This window comes from Symphalangus syndactylus, chromosome 12 (assembly GCF_028878055.3).
Source record: "Symphalangus syndactylus isolate Jambi chromosome 12, NHGRI_mSymSyn1-v2.1_pri, whole genome shotgun sequence".
NCBI classification, from domain to species: Eukaryota; Metazoa; Chordata; class Mammalia; order Primates; family Hylobatidae; genus Symphalangus; species Symphalangus syndactylus.
The window spans coordinates 66,502,920-66,525,639 of record NC_072441.2 but is presented as its reverse complement, the minus strand read 5'-3'; the positions used below and the strand labels follow the sequence as shown (position 1 = coordinate 66,525,639).

Genomic DNA, 22,720 nt, shown 5'->3' with positions numbered 1-22,720 from the left:
TACAGGTGTGAGCCACCATGGCTGGCCTATGCTTGACTCTTTTATTAGTTGGAGCTGTTAATATTAATAACTTCACCAGGTCAGACAGGTTGAGTGGTAATTTTGCTGATAGGTTTGGTGGCTGCTTCTGAGACCCAGACCCAAAATCTAGGTTTAGCTACATTAAGAAGGCAACCACTACAGACAAGTGTCCAATCATGAGATCTCTTAAAACGATGATGGAGTCTAACCCTGTTAGGAAAATTCTTTTGCTAGAGAGAAAATCTCAGATCTCTTTCCTCTGGGTCATTATGTCTTGGGCTAAGAGGAGGACATTTAACATTCATTATATGCCAAACAGTGCTAGGCCATTCCACATGTTATCTTATTTAATCCTCATAATTTATCTGTGAAATATTTTCTATTGTCCCCATTTATAATTCCAAGTTGTTGGAGTTTTTTTAGCCTTCCCAGACTTTATATCTGCTACCTCTCCACCTAGAATAGTGTTATGCCTCCTTTTTGCATAATGAATGCCTGCTTATTCCTCAGAGCTCATCTCAGATGCTACTATTTTAAGGAAGCCTTCCCAGTCCCCTAGGTTTGTTTCCCTATTAAACTGATCAAAGGATTGATTCCCTATTACACTTCACTGATCAAAGTGCACTGATCTCAATAGCACAAATAACTATGTGATTAGTCATTTAATATCTGTCATTTCTGCTGAAGCGTAAGCTTCATGAGCACAGTAACTGTGCCTGTATCATTTTTCTATGTTACTTGTAGTGCCGACTATAGTTCCTTGTTCAGTAAATAATTATTATATGATTATGGCAAATACATTCCATAAACAGAAGTTGAACTCTGGTCCACTGTAACTTCAAAACCTTCCTTTGAATTATACCATATGCAGGACCTAAGAAGAGAAGGAAGTATTTCTTAATAAAATTACTCCAGAGGCTCTTCCTGAACTCAGTTCTAGATTGGCTACCTAACTATAAAAGTTAAGCATTAATTTTGTGTGGTTAGGGTGTGGTCTGAGATAGAGAACCTAAAGTCTTTAAAGTCTCCCCAGTTCCAAGTAGGTAATCCCTTCCAAGAAGTCCCACCTTTCTGAGCAGCTGTGTTTGAAGAAAGCTAGTGGGAAAAGTTCCAGGATTACATGTCAGGAAACTACAAGAGGTAGAAACATTTGTTGATTTACCAGTGTTTCTAACTTACTGCTGGGCTGAAAACTGCTTGTTTCGTGGAAAAGCAAAACTTGACAGCAAACATCTAAAATGAAGAGCCCCCAAACTTTTGAGGAACAAACGGAATGCATTGTGAACACTCTACTCACGGACTTCTTGAGCCCAACATTGCGGATTGCCAACCGGAACCTATGCTGTGTAGATGAAGTAGATTCAGGTAAGGTTCCTGGCCTAGGTGGTGATTGCAGGTCAGAAGGAGTATGTTTTCAGTTGGTCGCAGTGACTGACTCCCGTAATCCCAGCACTTTGGGAGGCCAAGGCGGGTGGATCACCTGAGGTCAGGGGTTTGAGATCAGCCTGGCCAACATGGTGAAACCCCATCTCTACTAAAAATAGAAAAATTAGCCAGGTGTGGTGGCTCACACCTGCAGTCCCAGCTACATGGGAGACTGAGGCACGAGAATTGCTTGAACCTGGGAGGTGGAGGTTGCAGTGAGCTGAGATCACGCCACTGCACTCCGGTCTGGGGGACAGAGACTCGGTCTCAAAAAAAAAAAAGGAGTATGTTTTATTTATTTCCTTTAAGTTTCAAAAGGCAAACTCTAAGTTTTCAGTAACACCTAAAGGGAAAGAGGTTCTCAATGAAGGGAAACTTTCTGACTATTGGTGTTGACAGAACATTTAAGCTCTTGGGAGATAATGATGTGAAAATTATTTAAAAGACAAGACAAATTTTTCTCATTGCCCAGATTCCTGGGACTTGCCATTGCTTCAAGCATTGTAACAAATGTGTTCCCTCTGTCGTAGGAGAGCCTTGCTCTTTTGATGTGACTATCATTGCTGGTCGCCTTCGGATGTTGGGTGACCAGTTCAACGGAGAATTGGAAGCTTCTGCCAAAAACGTCATTGCAGAAACCATTAAGGGACAGGTCAAGTTTCTACTTCATGCTATTGTTTGCTGCTTTTTTTTCTATTTCAAACTTCCTTTTCTTACTACTCCCACACTATGGTGACTAGGAATGTTCTATGAAAATATTTGGGGGCTTATATTCCAAGGAAGTATAGCAAGAATTCTCCAATTGCTAAAACCTAAGTGGTACAGAGATGGAAAATTTGGGGCATAGGCTGATGAACCTTCAGTTTGTCTCTACTTGGTCTTCATCACAGCTGTGCTTAGTGTGCATAGAGCACATTTATAACACTTTATTCTTGGCAAAGTGTAGTATCTTTTTTTTTTTTCCAGACAGGGTCTTACTGTGTCACCCAGGCTCAAGTGCAGTGGTGTGATCTCAGCTCACTGCAGCCTCCACCTCCTGGGCTCAAGCGATCCTCCCACTGTAGCCTCCTGAGTAGCTGGGACTTCAGGCAAGTGCTACCATGCCCATCTTTTTTTTTATTTTTTATTTTTAGTAGAGATGGGTTTTTGCCATGTTGCCCGGGCTGATCTTGAATGCCTGAGCTCAGGTGATTGCACTCACCTCGGCCTCCCAAAGTGCTGGGATTATAGGCGTGAGCTACCACACCCAGCCTATGCTTTTTTTTTTTTTTTTTTTTTTTTTTTGAGACGGAGTCTCGTTCTGTCACCCAGGCCGGAGTGCAGTGGCATGATCTCGGCTCACTGCAACCTCCACTCCCGGGTTCAAGCAATTTTCCTGCCTCAGCCTCCCAAGTAGCTGGGACTACAGGTGCGCACCGCACCGTCACACCCAGCTAATTATTTTTTGTATTTTATTTTATTATTTATTTATTTATTTATTTATTTTTTTGAGACGGAGTCTTGCTCTCTCCCCCAGGCTGGAGTGCAGTGGCGCGATCTCGGCTCACTGCAAGCTCCGCCTCCCGGGTTCACGCCATTCTCTTGCCTCAGCCTCCCGAGTAGCTGGGAATACAGGCACCCGCCACCGCACCCGGCTAATTTTTTGTATTTTTTTTAGTAGAGACGGGGTTTCACCGTGTTAGACAGGATGGTCTCGATCTCCTGACCTTGTGATCTGCCCGCCTCGGCCTCCCAAAGTGCTGGGATTACAGGCTTGAGCCACCACGCCCGGCCATTTTTTATATTTTAGTAGAGACGGGGTTTCACCCTGTTGCCCAGGCTGGTCTCAAAATTCTGAGCTCAGGCAATCTGCCCGCCTCAGCCTCCCAAAGTGCTGGGATTACAGGTGTGAGCCACCACGCCCGGTCCCAGCCTATGCATATTTTAATACTTATTTTGTTGGGGGTGGGCATCTTTTTTCCCCCAGGGTCCAGCAGTGAAGTATATACAGGAATGACAGACAGTCTACAAGTTTGATGCAATGAGGGATAAACCCTGCAGCAGCTCACTGGCTTTTCATCAGAATGCTGATTACTGGCAGTAGCACTTGGACTCTGTATTAGATGTAAAGACAATAAGGCAGTGTCTAGGAGATGTTGCTGATGTATATAAACAATGACAGCTAATATTAACTTATCACTTACCATGTGTGGTTATTATCTCATTTAATTATTATTCCCCTGTATGAGTTATCATGGAAGCCATTATCGCCACAGCAACCTCTCCCCATCTGCATGTAACACCACAAAAGCAAACATTTAACCTGTTTTGTTCACTGCCATATTCACTCGACCTGTAACAGTGCCTTATATATAATAGGTCCTCAATAAGAATTTCTTTTTTTAATTTTTTTTGGAGACAGACTCACTGCAACCTCTGCCTCCCAGGTTCAAGTGATTCTCCTGCCTCAGCCTCCCAAGTAGCTGGGATTACAGACGCTCGCCACTATGCCCAGCTAATTTTTGTATTTTTAGTAGAGATGGGGTTTCACCATTTTGGCCAGGCTGGTCTGGAACTCCTGACCTCAGGTGATCCACCCGCCTCGGCCTCCCAAAGTGCTGGGATTACAGGGGTGAGCCACCGCACCTGGCCCGTCTGGGCGGATCACCTGAGGTCAGGAGTTCCAGACCAGCCTGGCCAAAATGGTGAAACCCCATCTCTACCTAAAAATACAAAAATTAGCTGGGCGGATCACTTGACGTGAGGAGTTCAACACCAGCCTGGCCAACATGGAGAATCCCTGTCTCTACTAAAAATACAAAAATTAGCTGGGTGTGATGGCCCATGACTGTAATCCCAGCTACTCGAGAGACTGAGGCAGGAGAATCGCTTGAACCCGGGAGGTGGAGGTTGCAGTGAGCTGAGATCATGACACTGCTCTCCAGCCTGGGCGACAGAGCAAGACTCTGTCTCAAAAAAAGAACCACACTCTTAACCGTTATGCTTTATTTGTCCTACTATGCACAGCTTGGGCAGTGTGCCTACACTACATTCAGGCAGAGCTGGACCTGTTACTCCCAGTTGCTTGCCCTGAGGCTGTCCTAGGTAGATGATAGCTGAGTTGACTTTTTTTCTCATTAAACATTTTTTTTTTGGCTGGGTGCTGTGGCTCATGCCTGTAATCCCAGCACTTTGGGAGGCCGAGAGGGGCAGACTCTTTGAGGCCAGGAGTTTGAGACCAGCCTGGCCAATAGAATGAAACCCCGTCTCTACTAATAATACAAAAATTAGTTGGGCATGGTGGCACACACCTGTAATCCCAGCTACTCGGGACGCTGAGGTAGGAGAATCGCTTGAACCCAGGAGGCAGAAGGAGGTTGCAGTGAACTGAGATCTCGCCACTGCACTCCAACCTGGGCAACAGAGCAAGACCCTCTCTCAAAATAAATAAATAAATAAATACAAATACAAAAATTAGCCAGGCATGGTGGCACACAACTGTAATCCCAGCTACTTGAGAGGCTGAGACAGGAGAATTGCTTGAACCAGGGAGGCAGAGTTTGCAGTGAGCTGAGATGGTGCCATTGCACTCCAATCTGGGTGACAGAGCAAGACTCTGTCTCCAAAAAATAATAATAATAATAAACAAATAAATTATTTGACTTGAACTTGTTTTAATAAAAAAAATATATTTTGAAACAGCCCTAAACTCAGGGAAAGGTTGCAAGGATAGTACAAATAATTTCTCTCTTGAATCATTTGACAGTAAGGAGTTGACATGATATTTCATCAACTTCCCTCAAACAAGGACATTCTCTAATGTAATCACAATCTAACCATCAAAACCAGGAAATTAACATTGATTCATTATCATCTAATCCTTAGATCTCATTCAAGTTTTGCCATTTGTCCCGATAATGTAATTTTTAGTAAAAAGTTGTAGGCCAGAGTCACATATTGCATTTAGTTGTGATTTCTCTTTAGTTTCCTTCAATCTGGAATTTTTCCTTAGTCTTTCCTTGATTTTCATGACCTTGACACTTGAAGACTATGGTCTATCTTGTTGAATCTACCTTAACTTGGGTTTGTTTGATGTTTCTTCTTGAATAAATTAAGGATATGTACCTTTGGTAGGAATATCACAGAAGTATTGCTGTGTTCTCAGTGCATTGCATCAATTGGCACAAGATTTTATTTTATCCCAGTATTGATGTTGTTAACTTTAATCACTTAAGATGGTGTCTGTAAGGCTTCTCCTCTATAAAGTTACTCTTTTCCCCTTTGTAATTAATAAGTATTTTATGGAGAGGTACTTTGAAACTATGTAAATATCCCACATCTCATCAAAATTTCATTGCATTCATTTCTTATCAGCATTGGACCCATGAATTCCTACTTTATTCTGTGGATTATAATCTGTTAACATCATTACTAATTTAGATGCTCAAATCATCCTAGTTTTAGCTAGTGGGAGTCCTTTCACTTTAGACTGCATCTCTTTGATGTGTCTCTATTATTATTTGAGTACTTCCTTAATTTCTGACAGAAGATCTTATACTTCCCTAGCCCCAAACTGAAATCAACCATTCTCCAGAGAGCTCTGGTTTATTTTATTTTTTGAGACAGGGTCTCACTCTGTTGCCAGGCTGGAGTGCAGTGGCACGATCTCGGCTCACTGCAACCCCCGCCTCTCGGATTCAAGCAATTCTTCTGCCTCAGCCTCCTGAGTAGCTGGGACTACAGGCACACACTGCTATGCCTGGCTTATTTTTTTTTTTTAATTTTTTTTTTTGTATTTTAGTAGAGACGGGGTTTTACCATGTTGCCCAGGCTGGTTGCGAGCTCCCTAAGCTCAGGCAATCCGCCCACCTCGGCCTCCCAAAGAGCTAGGATTACAGGTGTGAGCCACTGCCTGCCTTTTTTTTTTGAGATGGAGTCTTGTGCCGTCACCCTGGCTGGAGTGCAATGGCGTGATCTTGGCTCACTTCAACCTCTGCCTCCCAGGTTCACGTGATTCTCCTGCCTCAGCCTCCCGAGTAGCTGGGATTACAGGTGCACACCACCACACCCAGCTAATTTTTTGTATTTTTAGTAGAGACGGGATTTCACTATGTTGGCCAGACTGGTCTTGAACTGCTGACCTTGTGATCTGCCTGCCTTGGCCTCCCAAAGTGCTAGGATTACAGGCCTGAGCCACTGCACCCAGCCTCTGGTTTCTTTTAATGGAGAATGATATTTAGAAATCAAGATCTAGGTGCCCTCCCACATGGATGTCCTTTTCAGCTTGTTTGGGCTCTGATATGCAGCTCTGACATGCAGCTCTGATGACCTTGGCCCCCCTAAATCCCCACAGATCTTGCTTGGACCCACCTAATGGCTTTTAGATCCCATTTTTGAAAAGGAAAGAGGAAAAGGAAGAGCTACTCAATATTTTAATTAATTATTATTATTTTATTATTAATTCTAATTAATAACTATTTTTGAGACAGTCTTTCTCTGTCGCCTAGGCTGGAGTGTAGTGGCTCAATGATAGCTCACTGCAGCCTCAATCTCATAGGCTTAAGTGATCCTCCCACCTCAGCCTCATAAGTAGTTGGGACTACAGGCATGTGCCACCATGCCTAGCTACTTTTTAGAATTTTTCATAGAAACAGGTTCTCAATATGTTGCCCAGGCTAGTCTTGAACTCCTGACCTCATGTGATCCTCCCACTTTCGTCTCCCAAAGTGTTGCGATTACAGGTGTGAACCACTGCACTCGGTCTTTTTTTTATTTGAGATGGAGTCTTGCTCTGTCGCCCAGGCTGGAGTGCAGTGGCATGATCTTGGCTCACTTCAACCTTCGCCTCCCAGGTTCAAGTGATTCTGCTGCCTCAGCCTCCTGAGTAGCTGGGATTACAGGCCTGCACCACCATGCTTGGCTAATTTTTATATTTTTAGTAGAGACAGGGTTTCACCATGTTGGCCAGGCTGGTCTTGAACTCCTGACCTCAGGTGATCTGCCAGCCTCAGCCTCCCAAAATGCTGGGATTACAGGCATGAACCACCTTTACTTTAGAGTTTCCCAGACATTTTTTAGTCATTCAAGCAATACCTTTACGATTTAACCAGCTGGACTATCACATACTTAATATTTTTCTTTCAAATTATTTTTCATTCATTTTGTTTAACCTAAGCAATAATACCTGAAATCATGGGTTTGATGGACTACTTATGTATTTTCAAGTGCCCATTAAGATAACAAAATATTAAGATGGCCGAATAGGAACAGCTCCGGTCTACAGCTCCCAGAGTGAGCGATGCAGAAGACGGGTGATTTCTGCATTTCCAACTGAGGTACCGGGTTCATCTCACTGGGGAGTGCTAGACAGTAAGTGCAGGACAGTGGGTGCAGCGCACCATGCGCGAGCCGAAGCAGGGCAAGGCATCACCTCACCTGGGAAGTACAAGGGGTCAGTGAATTCCCTTTCCTAGTCAAAGAAAGGGGTGACAGATGGCACCTGGAAAATTGGGTCACTCCCACCCTAACACTGTGCTTTTCCACGAGCTTAAAAAACGGCACACCAGGAGATTATATCCTGCACCTGACTCGGAGGGTCCTGCGCCCACGGAGTCTCGCTCACTGCTAGCACAGCAGTCCGAGATCAAACTGCAAGGCGGCAGCGAGGGTGGGGGAGGGGCAGTCACCATTGCTGAGTTAGTTGTTTGATTAGGTAAACGAAGCGGCCGGGAAGCTCGAACTGGGTGGAGCCCACCACAGCTCAAGGAGGCCTGCCTGCCTCTGTAAGCTCCACCTCTAGGGGCAGGGCACAGACAAACAAAAAGACAGCAGTAACCTCTGCAGACTTAAATGTCCCTCTCTGACATCTTTGAAAAGAGTAGTGGTTCTAAGAGCACGCCACTTGAGATCTGAGAACGGGCAGACTGCCTCCTCAAGTGGGTCCCTGACCCCCGAGTAGCCTGAGAGGAACCCCCCAGTAGGGGCAGACTGACACCTCACACGGCCGGGTACGCCTCTGAGACAAAACTTCCAGAGGAATGAACAGGCAGCAGCATTTGTGGTTCACCAATATACGCTGTTCTGCAGCCACCGCTGCTGATACCCAGGCAAACAGGGTCTGGAGTGGACCTCTAGCAAACTCCAACAGACCTGCAGCTGAGGGTCCTGTCTGTTAGGAGGAAAACTAACAAACAGAAAGGACATCCACACCAAAAACCCATCTGTATGTCACCATGATCAAAGACCAGAGGTAGATAAAACCACAAAGATGGGAAAAAAACAGAGCAGAAAAACTGGAAACTCTAAAAATTGGAGCGCCTCTCCTCCTCCAAAGGAATGCAGCTCCTCACCAGCAATGGAACAAAGCTGGGTGGAGAATGACTTTGACGAGTTGAGAGAAGAAGGCTTCAGACGATCAAACTGCTCCGAGCTACAGGAGGAAATTCAAACCAATGGCAAAGAAGTTAAAAGCTTTGAAAATAAAATTAGACAAATGGATAACTAGAATAACCAATGCAGAGAAGTCCTTAAAGGACCTGATGGAGCTGAAAACCAAGGCACGAGAGCTACGTGACAAATGCAGAAGCCTCAGTAGCAGATGCGATCAACTGGAAGAAAGTGCATCAGTGATGGAAGATCAAATGAATTAAATGAAGCGAGAAGAGAAGTTTAGAGAAAAAAAATAAAAAGAAATGAACAAAGCCTCCAAGAAATATGGGACTGTGTGAAAAGACCAAATCTACGTCTGATTGGTGTACCTGAAAGTGACAGGGAGAATGGAACCATGCTGGAAAACACTCTGCAGGATATTATCCAGGAGAACTTCCCCAATTTGGCAAGGCAGGCCAACATTCAAATTCAGGAAATACAGAGAACGCCACAAAGATACTCCTCGAGAAGAGCAACTCCCAAGACACACAACTGTCAGATTCACCAAAGTTGAAATGAAGGAAAAAATGTTAAGGGCAGCCAGACAGAAAGGTCGGGTTACCCACAAAGGGAAGCCCATCAGACTAACAGCTGATCTCTCAGCAGAAACTCTACAAGCCAGAAGAGAGTGGGGACCAATATTCAACATTCTTAAAAGAATTTTCAACCCAGAATTTCATATCCAGCCAAACTAAGCTTCATAAGTGAAGGAGAAATAAAATACTTTACAGACAAGCAAATGCTGAGAGACTTTGTCACCACCAGGCCTGCCCTAAAAGAGCTTTTGAAGGAAGCACTAAACATGGAAAGGAACAACTGCTACCAGTCACTGAAAAAACATGCCAAAGTGTAAAGACCATCAAGGCTAGGAAGAAACTGCATCAACTAACGAGCAAAATAACCAGCTAACATCATAATGACAGGATCAAATTCACACATAACAATATTAACTTTAAATGTAAATGGGCTAAATGCTCCAATTAAAAGACACAGACTGGCAAGTTGGATAAAGAGTCAAGACCCATCAGTGTGCTGTATTCAGGAAACCCATCTCACGTGCAGAGACACACATAGGCTCAAAATAAAGGGATGGAGGAAGATCTACCAAGCAAATGGAAAATGAAAAAAGGCAGGGGTTGCAATCCTAGTCTCTGATGAAACAGACTTCAAACCAACAAAGATCAAAAGAGACAAAGAAGGCCATTACATAATGGTAAAGGGATCAATTCAACAAGAAGAGCTAACTATCTTAAACATATATGCACCCAATACAGGAGCACCCAGATTCATAAAGCAAGTCCTTAGTGACTTACAAAGAGACTTAGACTCCCACACAATAATAATGGGAGGCTTTAACACCCCACTGTCAACATTAGACAGATCAGTGAGACAGAAAGTTAACAAGGATACCCAGGAATTGAACTCAGCTCTGCACCAAGCTGACCTAATAGACATCTACCGAACTCTCCACCTCAAATCAACAGAATATACATTCTTTTCAGCACCACACACACCTACTCCAAAATTGACCACATAGTTGGAAGTAAAGCACTCCTCAGCAAATGTAAAAGGACAGAAATTGTAACAAACTGTCTCTCAGATCACAGTGCAATCAAACTGGAACTCAAGATTAAGAAACACTCAAAACCACTCAACTACATGGAAACTGAACAATCTGCTCCTGAATGAATACTGGGTACATAACGAAATGAAGGCAGAAATAAAGATGTTCTTTGACACCAACAAGAACAAAGACACAACATACCAGAGTCTCTGGGACACATTCAAAGCAGTGTGTAGAGGGAAATTTATAGCACTAAATGCCCACAGGAGGAAGCAGGAAAGATCTAAAATTGACACCCTAACATCACAATTAAAAGAACTAGAAAAGCAAGAGCAAACACATTCAAAAGCTAGCAGAAGGCAAGAAATAACTAAGATCAGAGCAGAACTGAAGGAAATAGAGACACAAAAAACCCTTCAAAACATTAATGAATCCAGGAGCTGGTTTTTTGAAAAGATCAACAAAATTGATAGACCACTAGCAAGACTAACAAAGAAGAAAAGAGAGAAGACTCAAATAGACGCACTAAAAAACGATAAAGGGGATATCACCACTGATCCCACAGAAATACAAACTACCATCAGAGAATACTACAAACACCTCTATGCAAATAAACTAGAAAATCTAGAAGAAATGGATAAATTCCTCGACACATACATCCTCCCAAGACTAAACCAGGAAGAAGTTGAATCTCTGAATAGACCAATAATAGGCGCTGAAATTGAGGCAATAATCAATAGCTTACCAACCAAAAAAAGTGCAGGACCAGATGGATTCACAGCCGAATTCTACCAGAGGTTCAAAGAGGAGCTGGTACCATTCCTTCTGAAACTATTCCAATCAATAGAAAAAGCGGGAATCCTCCCTAACTCATTTTATCAGGCCAGCATCATCCTGATACCAAAGCCTGGCAGAGACACAACCAAAAAAGAGAATTTTAGACCAATATCCTTGATGAACATCAATGCAAAAATCCTCAATAAAATACTGGCAAACCAAATCCAGCAGCACATCAAAAAGCTTATCCACCATGATCAAGTGGGCTTCATACCTAGGATGCAAGGCTGGTTTAACATATGCAAATCAATAAATGTAATCCAGCATATAAACAGAACCAAAGATAAAAACCACATGATTATCTCAGATGCAGAAAAGGCCTTTGACAAAATTCGACAACCTTCATGCTAAAAACTCTCAATAAATTAGATATTGATGGGGCATATCTCAAAATAATAAGAGCTATCTATGACAAACCCATAACCAATATCATACTGAATGGGTAAAAACTGGAAGCATTCCCTTTGAAAATGGGCACAAGACAGGGATGCCCTCTCTCACCACTCCTATTCAACATAGTGTTGGAATTTCTGGCCAGGGCAATCAGGCAGGAGAAGGAAATAAAGGGTGTTCAATTAGGAAAAGAGGAAGTCAAATTGTCCCTGTTTGCAGATGACATGATTGTATATCTAGAAAACCCCATCATCTCAGCCCAAAATCTCCTCAAGCTGATAAGCAACTTCAGCAAAGTCTCAGGATACAAAATCAATGTACAAAAATCACAAGCATTCTTATACACCAATAACAGACAAACAGACAACCAAATCATGAGTGAACTCCCATTCACAATTGCTTCAAAGAGAATAAAATACCTAGGAATCTAACTTACAAGGGATGTGAAGGACCTCTTCAAGGAGAACTACAAATGACTGCTCAATGAAATAAAAGAGGATACAAACAAATGGAAGAACATTCCATGCTCATGGGTAGGAAGAATGAATATCGTGAAAATGGCCATACTGCCCAAGGTAATTTATAGATTCAATGCCATCCCCATCAAGCTACCAATGACTTTCTTCACAGAATTGGAAAAAACTACTTTGAAGTTCATATGAAACCAAAAAAGAGCCCGCATCGCCAAGTCAATCCTAAGCCAAAAGAACAAAGCTGGAGGCATCACGCTACCTGACTTCAAACTATACTACAAGGCTACAGTAACCACAGCAGCATGGTACTGGTACCAAAACAGAGATATAGACCAATGGAACAGAACAGAGCCCTCAGAAATAATGCCACATATCTACAACTATCTGATCTTTGACAAACCTGACAAAAACAAGCAATGAGGAAAGGATTCCCTATTTAATAAATGGTGCTGGGAAAACTAGCTAGCCATATGTAGAAAGCTGAAACTGGATCCCTTCCTTACACCTTATACAAAAATTAATTCAAGATGGATTAAAGACTTAAATGTTGGACCTAAAACCATAAAAATCCTAGAAGAAAACCTAGGCAATACCATTCAGGACATAGGCATGGGCAAGGACTTCATGTCTAAAACACCAAAAGCAATGGCAACAAAAGCTAAAATTGACAAATGGGATCTAATTAAACTAAAGAGCTTCTGCACAGCAAAAGAAACTACCATCAGAGTGAACAGGCAACCTACAGAATGGGAGAAAATTTTTGCAACCTACTCATCTGACAAAGGGCTAATATCCAGAATCTACAATGAACTCAAACAAATTTATAAGAAAAAAAAAAACAACCCCATCAAAAAGTGGGCAAAGGATATGAACAGACACTTCTCAAAAGAAGACATTTATGCAGCCAAAAAACACATGAAGAAATGCTCATCATCACTGGCCATCAGAGAAATGCAAATCAAAACCACAGTGAGATACCATCTCACACCAGTTAGAATGGCGATCATTAAAAATTCAGGAAACAACAGGTGCTGGAGAGGATGTGGAGAAATAGGAACACTTTTACACTGTTGGTGGGACTGTAAACTAGTTCAGCCATTGTGGAAGTCAGTGTGGCGATTCCTCAGGGATCTAGAACTAGAAATACCATTTGACCCAGCCATCCCATTACTGGATATATACCCGAAGGATTATAAATCATGCTGCTATGAAGACACATGCACACATATGTTTATAGTGGCAGTATTCATAATAGCAAAGACTTGGAACCAACCTAAATGTCCAACAACGGTAGATTGGATTAAGAAAATGTGGCACATATACACCATGGAATACTATGCAGCCATAAAAAATCATGTCCTTTGTAGGGACATGGATGAAACTGGAAGCCATCATTATCAGCAAACTATCGCTAGGACAAAAAACCAAACAGCGCATGTTCTCACTCATAGGTGGGAATTGAACAATGAGAACACATGGACACAGGAAGGGGAACATCACACTCCGGGGACTGTTGTAGGGTGGGGGGAGAGGGGAGGGAGAGCATTAGGAGATATACCTAATGCTAAATGACAAGTTAATGGGTGCAGCACACCAACATGGCACATGGATACATATGTAACAAACCTGCACGTTGTGCACATGTACCCTAAAACTTAAAGTATAATAATAATAAAATTTAAAAAAAAGACTTTGTGACTTGGTAAATTGGCCAATGCCACTTTTTATAATAAAGATGAACCACTTATCTTGGTTTTTAAAAAACTTAAAAAAAAAAGATAACAAAATATTAAAACGAGAAAAGATTATCCATCCACCCTCTAAGATTTCCTTAGTTACCACCAATTGCACATTTGGCACTCTAAGAAACAATTGCTTTACTGGATTCCTGCACCTGCAGCCTCCTGCACTTTTTGAGTGATACTCTGTTGATGTTTCCTTTGTCTTTCCTCAGGCAGGAGCTATACTCCAGAACACAGTGGAATCTCTCAGCAAGACCTGGTGTGCTCAGGATTCCAGCTTAGCTTATGAGAGAGCCTTTCTAGCAGTGTCTGTGAAACTTCTTGAGTATATGGCTCACATTGCTCCTGAAGTAGTGGGACAGGTGGCTATCCCCATGACGGGTATGATCAATGGGAACCGAGCCATCCGGGAGTTCATCCAGGGCCAGGGAGGTTGGGTAAGTGTGTTGGGGCTCCTGGTTTTGCTAGGTATTTGCACTGTTTTTGTACTAATACCTGGGATTCCAATTCATGACCCTTTTTGTAAATTGGAAACCAACAGGAAAACATGCTTCCCTATTTTGCTGAAAATGCCTAGATTTTCTTGCCATGGAAAAATGGAGCAGACAGAAGCTCAGCCTGTGGATGTTGGACTCCAGAGTCATGCTACCTTAAATATTGACTGCTGACTACTGTAAAGCTAATCTTCATTTCCTACACATAATCATCTATAAAGTATATTCATGGTAGAGTTCTAATTTCAGCCTGGCTTCACCCTGTTCCCTTGTAAATTTCTGGGTCTTTTTTTCCTAACATCTTTATGTGTGTGTTAGGGAAGTTAGAATCACCTTAATAGTATCTAAGAAAAAACAATCTTTGCTGTAGTGGTAACTACAGAAGGTATTCTAAGCCCATGTTTTAGTAATCATCAGAACTTATGCTGTCATAGAGCACTCCTTTCCATTTACAGGGTCAGTGAAAGCCTTAATAAGAGCTACATTTCCTGGAGCTATCTGCAGATCATTTCCTGGTTTCTTAGGAAGTTCCTGAAAGCAATTCCTTTGACTGTAGGATTTTCTCTGTCTTTCCTAGGAAAATCTGGAGAGCTGAAGAGGAGGAGCTATTCACGAGACTGAACATCACTTCCTTGTTGACTGGGTGATTGATTCCTGGGAATTCAAACAAACAAATAAAAAAACACTTTTTTCATTGTATCAGAACTGAACTTAGCTGAATAAGTCATTTTTTACTGATTGTTAAAGTTGGGAGCAGCTGCCAGAGGCCTACAGCGTTGGTTTTTGTTTTGTTTTGTCAACTTAATGCAAACTACAGAGATTTTCTACTTTCTGTTTTCACATGAGTTTTAATGAGGTTCTGTTGAAGCAAAGACCCCCAGACACAAAGTAATGACTTGTTAGTAGTGGAATTATAAGCTACAGGGCAGGCCTTTGCTGGAGGTATTTTGAGAGAAAGGGAGAACAATGGAAACTATTTCTTCAGATGTAGCCATGTCCTTTGGTAAGAATTGTGCCTACTAATTTTGCAATGTAAAGGATTTCAGGAAGCTTTTTGGTTGAAAAATCTTTTTTTTTTTTTTTAGACAGAGTCTCACTCTGTCACCCAGGATGTAGTGCAGTGGTGCGATCTCAGCTCACTGCAAGCTCCACCTCCCCGTTTCACGCCATTCTCCTGCCTCAGCCTCCTGAGTAGCTGGGACTACAGGCACCCGCCACCACTACATGCTACCTTAAATACCTGGCTAATTTTTTGTATTTTTAGTAGAGATGGGGTTTTGCCGTGTTAGCCAGGATGGTCTGGATCTCCTGACCTCATGATTCGCCCCCCTTGGCCTCCCAAAGTGCTAGGATTACAGGCTTGAGCCACCTCGCCCGGCCTAAAATCTTGTTATTTTAAGTTGAGCATTTTCGTTCAAAATCATCCCTAAACTTCATGTTAATTTCACCTGAGAAGGACTATTTTATGCATTTTAGAGGTTGGGAGCAAAAACAAACAAACAAACAAAAACAATTGTTTCTACTAGGAAGGTCAAAGAAAATAAAAGTTACTCCATTTTTACTGCCACAGGATGCAGGAAGTGCTGGCCCACATCTAGGACAGCAAGGCCACCCCAGCTTAGATGAAGCTAGCTGCATAGCACAAAGCTTTAAAAGTGTGGTTCACACACCACTTGTAGACCTTATTAAACTGCTGATTCGCATTCCTAGAGATTCTGATTCTGTAGGGGTAGGCTGGAGCCTAGGAACCTACCTTTTAAACTAGTTCCATAGGTGATTCTGATGTACATATAGAGTGTGACAGCCATCACTATAGAGAATAGATTGACAAATTACAACCCACACGTCAAATCTGGCTTGCTGTCTTATTTTGTAAATAAAGTTTTATTGGAATAGAGCAACATTCACTTGTTTACATATTGTCCATGGTTGCTTTTGTGCTACAATGGCAGAGTTGAATGATTATAGAAGGCCATATGGCTGGTTAAGTCCAAAATATTTACTAGCTGGCCCTTTACAGAAAAAGTTGGCTGACCCCTTCTCTAAATCAACATTTCTCCTTGGTAACTGAAACTCTATTACAGTCCTGACAATTCCAGCAAACACAGCTGTAGATAGGGTTTTAACTCAAAGATATTTAACTGTTCTTTGGGAACTTAGTCTCCATATGTTTGTTAGTTCTTGCATAATCCACAGTTTCTCTGGGTCTTCAACCGATCAGAGAGCTCTGTAGCTCCTGAGTAGTCCATTTCTCTGGCCCTACAAGTGAGAGTGATTGGAAGCAAAGCTTATGATTTGTATCTCAAAATAGTCCTTAATGATCTAATAGATTAGTAGGCAGTCATCAGGTAGAGACTCCAAAAACCAGACTACTTTCCTGAATATTAAGAAGAAAGGCATTGCTACAGTGATTCATGAAAAGCAGCATTAATAACTTTGGCTAAAGTTTAACAAAACTAACCACTTCCCCTCTATCAGCCAGCCATCTATGTATCTCCTCTAAATGCAGAGAAGTAAATATGTAGTGCTGTTAATATATTTTTGCTTTTTAAAGTTATGTTTTGGCCAGGCGTGGTGGCTCATGCCTGTAATCCCAGCACTTTGGGAGGCCAAGGTGGGTGGATCACCTGAGGTTAGGAGTTTGAGACCAGCCTGGCCAACATGGTGAAACCCTGTCTCTACTAAAAATACAAAAAATTAGCCAGGCTTGTTGGCACGTGCCTGTAATCCCAGCTACACAGGAGGCTGAGGCAGGAGAATCCCTTGAACCTGGGAGGCGGAGGTTGCAGTGAACTGAGATCATGCCATTGCACTCCAGCCTGGGCTACAAAAGCGAAACTGTCTCAAAAAAAAAAAAATGAAAACAAAGTTATGCTTTTTCCTCTATTCCTAGTTAAATCACAACAGGTTAATAATCCATAAATGATATGTCCTGTTTCTCTTTAGTAGAAATTATATTTTTGGCTACCAGTTAAGAAACTTGTACTCCTTTGTCCCTTATGTTACTATAAACTCAAGATGATGAGTTTTGTGATATTTGACTTCATAGGCAAAATCAAAATTTTTACTTTGTTACTATTCTGTTTTATGAAATAAACTTCGGTCTATGCATTTGAACTAAGTTTCAGCAAATTCAATCTAAATTGAATAATTCCAGCTCCCAGTTTTATCCTATGTTGCTCATAAAACAGTTCCAAGTATACTGCATTATCTTGAGATTTGAAGATATGGTGCCTACGGGAATTATACTAGGCAAATGCATTAAGCAGCTCTGGCCTAGGTGTTATGTATTTTAGGAGACTCTATCTTAGGAGAGCTTAAGTGATTGGGCTGCAAGAAGAAGACATTGTAACCCAGGAATTAAAAATGGATTCAGATTGCCTGATTTTAACACTTTAGTTTCACCATAGGCTAATTATGTGACACTGGGCAAGAGACATAATTCTTCTGTACCTTAGTTTCTACATTTGTAAAATAGAGATGATTTGGTAACTTATTAATAAGATTATTGTGAGAGATAAATAAAACAAATACACTTTGTAAAGGGTGAGTGCTTGGAATATTTTAAATACTGTGCCATTAGCAATTTGGAATTCTATGTTATGCAGCTCATAAGGTTCTAGCTTGACTTTTTTCTGTCTCCATTAACCCTGTCTCTCACAGATGCATACCACTCTTAATGGCTTTACTTTCACATCAATGTGAGTGATTCCTAAATATGATTGGTTTCCCTTCTCAATTCCATACCCACAGATGCTTATTATTTATATGTACCTTTCTTATCCCAATACTCTCCCTGTTTGCCATACAACTAGCTCAAAACTTCAGTCATTTTTACCTTGTCTCTCTCTTTCCAGTCCAACTCACCCAACTAGTTTCTCTCATTTGTTACTTCCTTTTTGTCCTGGTTCTTCTACCAGATTTATTAGCAACTGCCTGGACTATTAATAAAGCCTCCTACTTAGGCTTTCAATAGATTGTTCTGTTCCTGCTCCATTCCAGTCTGTCCTATATACTGCCATCAGATTGATCAAAGCTGTGGTTTCTTTGTCTATTGTTTTGATTCGTTTTTAGATATGGTGTCATTCATTTTTAAATGTAACATACCAATGAAGATTACAAGACTTAAACATCTTACCAGAAGGGGGCATTTATTTTTTTAAATCAAGAAATAACTTCCCAAAAGCATTGCTTTGAATGCCATTCTCTTAAAGTCCTTCAGTGGAACTTTTGAGTGTGATTAGATATGTTCATTATCTTGATTGTGGTGATTTTATGGGTGATGATTTCACACCAACTTATCAAACTGTATACTTTGAAATGTGTAGTTTATTGTACATCAGCACTACCTTAATAAGGTTGTTTTTAAAAAAACACCTTCAGCGGCTCCCTACTGTTCATCAAATAAAGCCTGACTTTCAGTCTGATATTCAGATTTCCCCAGTATCTGGCCCTAACTGCCCTATATAGACTTAATCAATCATGATTCTCCTCTACAATCCCAATGCTCTAGTAAAATCGAGCCAGTCAGTAAAGCTGCCCTCCTCCTACTGTTCTCTATGTTTCATATTGCTTTTTCTGAGGCTCTACCTGTAGACATCTTCAAGACCCAACCCAGTTGTCACTTTCTCCATGAAGGCTATCCGTATAACCAGAACAAGAAGTGCTCTTTGCCTCCTTGAACTTTTGTTTGTACCACTTTTATGTTTCTTATCCAAAAAATGGCCTTAAGTTGTAATTATCTGTATAGTCATCTTCCCCACTAGGATAAAGGATCGCTGAATGATACAATTTGTTGTATACTTCTGTAACACCCCTCCTCTTCATTATCTGGCATGTACCTCGATATTAAAAATATTCATTAAATGAATGAATAACTGATTGACTCAGATGAGACTTCAAGTTTGATTATATTTGAACAGGATGCTAAGCTTTAAGAGTCCTGATGCTCTTTATTTAAAAAAAAAATGCTTCAGGCTGGGCTCGGTGGCTCACGCCTGTAATCCCAGCACTTTTGGGAGGCCAAGGTGGGTGGATCACCTGAGGTCAGGAGTTCAAGACCAGCTTGGCCAATATGGTGAAACCCCATCTCTACTAGTAATGCCAAAATTAGCTGGGCGTGGTGGCACATGCCTGTCATCCCAGCTACTCAGGAGGCTAACGCAGGAGAATTGCTTGAATCCAGGAGGTGGAGGTTGCAGTGAGCTGAGATAGCGCCATTGCACACCAGCCTGGGTGACAACAGCAAAACTCTGTCTCCAAAAAAAAAAAAAAGCTTCAATTGCAAGTTATTGGTTGACCTTTGCTTCTTGAGGATTCTGAAACCAAAGGCAGAGTATGCTTCCCTGTGTAGTGGGAGGTTGACTATGAAGTCTGCAGCAGGTGAACTGAAGGACTTAGTGAAGTCTCAGAATGCAGAAGTGACAAACAGTAGATTGGAAGATGGGTAGGGGGACTTTTCCTACCGGGAATGATGAGAAAACATGAGAAAATCAAACAAGCTTCATTAAAGGTATTTTATAAGCCTCTTCTGTGTTCATTTATAAAAGGAAAAACAAGCCTACTATAGAGATAAAGGAGGTCATTTATTTCTGGCCATTGCAGTTCTTCAGAGATGGGCTCTGAAGCTCAGTATTGACACCATTCCTTTCCTAATAATAGCCCTGCTGGCTGGGCGCGGTGGCTCACGCTTGTAATCCCAGCACTTTGGGAGGCCGAGGCGGGCGGATCACGAGGTCAGGAGATCGAGACCACAGTGAAACCCCGTCGCTACTAAAAATACAAAAAAATTAGCCGGGTGTGGTGGCAGGCGCCTGTAGTCCCAGCTACTTGGAGAGGCTGAGGCAGGAGAATGGCGTGAACTCAGGAGGTGGAGCTTGCAGTGAGCCGAGATCGTGCCACTGCACTCCAGCCTGGATGACAGAGCGAGACTCCGTCTCAAAAAAAAATAAAATGAAATAAATAAATAAATAATAATAGCCCTGCTGCTTGGGCAGCAGCATTCAGGAAAGTACCCTTTGCCAGGTTCCTGTGCCTCCATGTAGGAAGGCCCATCTGCTCCTGGCATAATGAAAGTGCCTAGCTAGAGACAAGAAACATAGACTGTGCCAGACAAGAGACTTGGAGTAATTGATATAATGAGTAACCAAGTGAGAGTAGATCCCTCACCAAAGCGTAACCACATTAGCTACTTTATCACAACAGACTTATTTTAGATATACTCAGGACGATGGTAAGCACTGTGGGTTACACAAACGCGTAGAATACACTATCATTGCCTTTGATAAATCTGAAAATACAAGGGGCATCTTTTGAATAAACTCTTAAATAAACTTATAGGAGATAAGGAAATTGAATAAATGAAGAAAACTTCTATAGCCGAATATACAGATTTATACTGAAGAGATTCAGACTAAGGGAAGATCATGGTGAAACAGAGTTGGGACAAGATTTTTGAAGAAAAAGTAATTGAGCTTTATGGCTTTATTTTCATTGTGGTGAAACTTAGGGGTAAAGGTGAGAAGTAGAAAAAGAAGTGGTAGTAGGACGAACAAGGTCTGTAGGTGATGTGCTTGGATAGGTTGGGTGGGGATAGTTGACGGCGAGGGGCTTGGTAACAAGCTAAGGAATCTGGACTTGTTCCCATAGACCATCAAGAAGTATTCTGATTCTTTAGCATTAAAGTGCAGTTTTAAGAACTTTCATCCAGCCTTGGTTAACAGGAGATACTAGAATGGAAACATGTAGATAGGAAGATAATTTAAGTTTATTGCTATAGGAATCCAGGTGTGAAAGTGGGAATGGGGCTAAATGGGAATGGAAAAGACAGGTTGAATCTAAAAGACATTGAGGAGAAATTTCCAATAGGCCTTGGTGATCAAGAGAATGCTTACAAAGGACTGAATGTTTCACAGACAGTATATATATCCCATATCAAATCAGTGACCCTGGGATGTAGGAAAAGGCAAGAGTAGTGAAACTAAAACTAAGGTTGGGTAAGTATCTTCTCCAGGGTAAAACATATCTCCTCCTCATCTAAAAGAGAGAAGGATGTTCTGAGAATCCTGAATGTTTTTCCTATTAAATAGTTTATCTTACCCTATAGTCTTCCCTGAAATTCTCCTCGATGAATGTTTATTGTAATCTAATTCCTGACCTCCATGATACTGATATTTCCCCTTAAACTAGCATACTCCCCTCTTGTTGGAACAGGTGACATGGTGACCAGCACTCTTCTCTGTTGTGTTCTTCCTTCTCACCAAACACTACAGCCACATGAGGCAGCAGTGAGATGTGGCCTTGTCACTCCTCTTCAGGTGCTTATCCACAATTTACTTCCCACAATTTACTTGATGGTTCTGGCAAAATGTTTGTGAGTCTTTTTTTATTGCATGGAATTGTGTTCACTTAGGTTTTATGCCAGACTGGTTCAAATGATTCATCATAAATTCTGAAACTCTTTTAGGTATTTGCCAACCTTTACTGCATGTCTTGTTTCTCCTCCCCAGCTCTTTATCTTCCCGCAAGATACAAATGAGTCAACACAATCTAAATCAAAAAGCATTATGCTCTGTAGAAGGAAGTGTGATAAATTAAGTAGTAGCTTATATTTAAAAAAAAAAATAATAGTTCCAGCTACTTGGAAGGCTGAAGTGGGAGGATCACTTGAGGCCAGGAGTTCCAGACTAGCCTGGGTAACATAGCAAGATCCTGTCTCAAAACAAAACAAAAAAAATAATTAACGTTTTTTGTTTTTGTCTTCAGTTTGTTTTTTTGCTTGCTTGAGTGGTCTGCTCAGGAAATGGCTTTGTAGCTAAGTGGGTTTTGGGGGTTTGGTTATTTCACAATGTCTCTGTACCTTTTGGGTTTACAGTAGAATAGAATCTTAAGAATTGCTGCTTGCTTTTTTTAAAAAGTGTGAAGTTCTGCCAAGACACTATTTACAGATTCTTAGATTTTGAGGAAAAGGACTATGGAGGCATCTAAGCAAAATTTTTTTTGTTATCTCTTATTTATTTCTATCTTCTCCCTCATTAAGAAGAAATAAGAAAGTTAGTAAGAGATTGTTCTGAAATATAGGCTTGAGAAAAATAGATTTAAATTTTATTAGGCAGGTTTGCCTAATCAATTAATAAAAATTAATAAAGTTCTAGTTTTGGTGTAATTGAGGACATTCTAAGGGTACAGAGAAATTATAAAACTATATTATCTTCTTTGTCCAAACATAGAAAATCATTTTCCTTTTAGGATTATGCTTTGCTACTCTGCAGTTAAGCAAGTTAGTTTGGAATGTTTTTATTTTTATTTTCTTTCCCAAAGGTACCTAAGGAATGTTTTAATTTTTATCAGTAATCACGTCTATAT

General features: G+C 41.3%; 1 protein-coding gene across 1 annotated transcript; it reads left to right on the top strand.

The window, feature by feature from the left end:
* Positions 1-1,052: 1,052 nt before the first annotated feature.
* BCL2L15 (BCL2 like 15) lies at positions 1,053-19,245 on the top strand. Its single transcript, XM_063625791.1, has 4 exons — positions 1,053-1,386; positions 1,977-2,098; positions 14,075-14,299; positions 14,934-19,245. Exons 1-4 carry the CDS (start codon positions 1,260-1,262, stop codon positions 14,949-14,951), a joined length of 492 nt encoding a protein of 163 aa, XP_063481861.1. The 5' UTR covers positions 1,053-1,259; the 3' UTR covers positions 14,952-19,245.
* Positions 19,246-22,720: the final 3,475 nt, after the last annotated feature.

Coding starts and splice junctions, on each gene's coding strand:
- BCL2L15 (XM_063625791.1), top strand. CDS start 1,260: ATGAAGAGCCCCCAAACTTTTGAGGAACAAACGGAATGCATTGTGAAC. Junction 1,387..1,976: donor TGTAGATGAAGTAGATTCAG/GTAAGGTTCCTG, acceptor CCTCTGTCGTAG/GAGAGCCTTGCTCTTTTGAT. Junction 2,099..14,074: donor CAGAAACCATTAAGGGACAG/GTCAAGTTTCTA, acceptor GTCTTTCCTCAG/GCAGGAGCTATACTCCAGAA.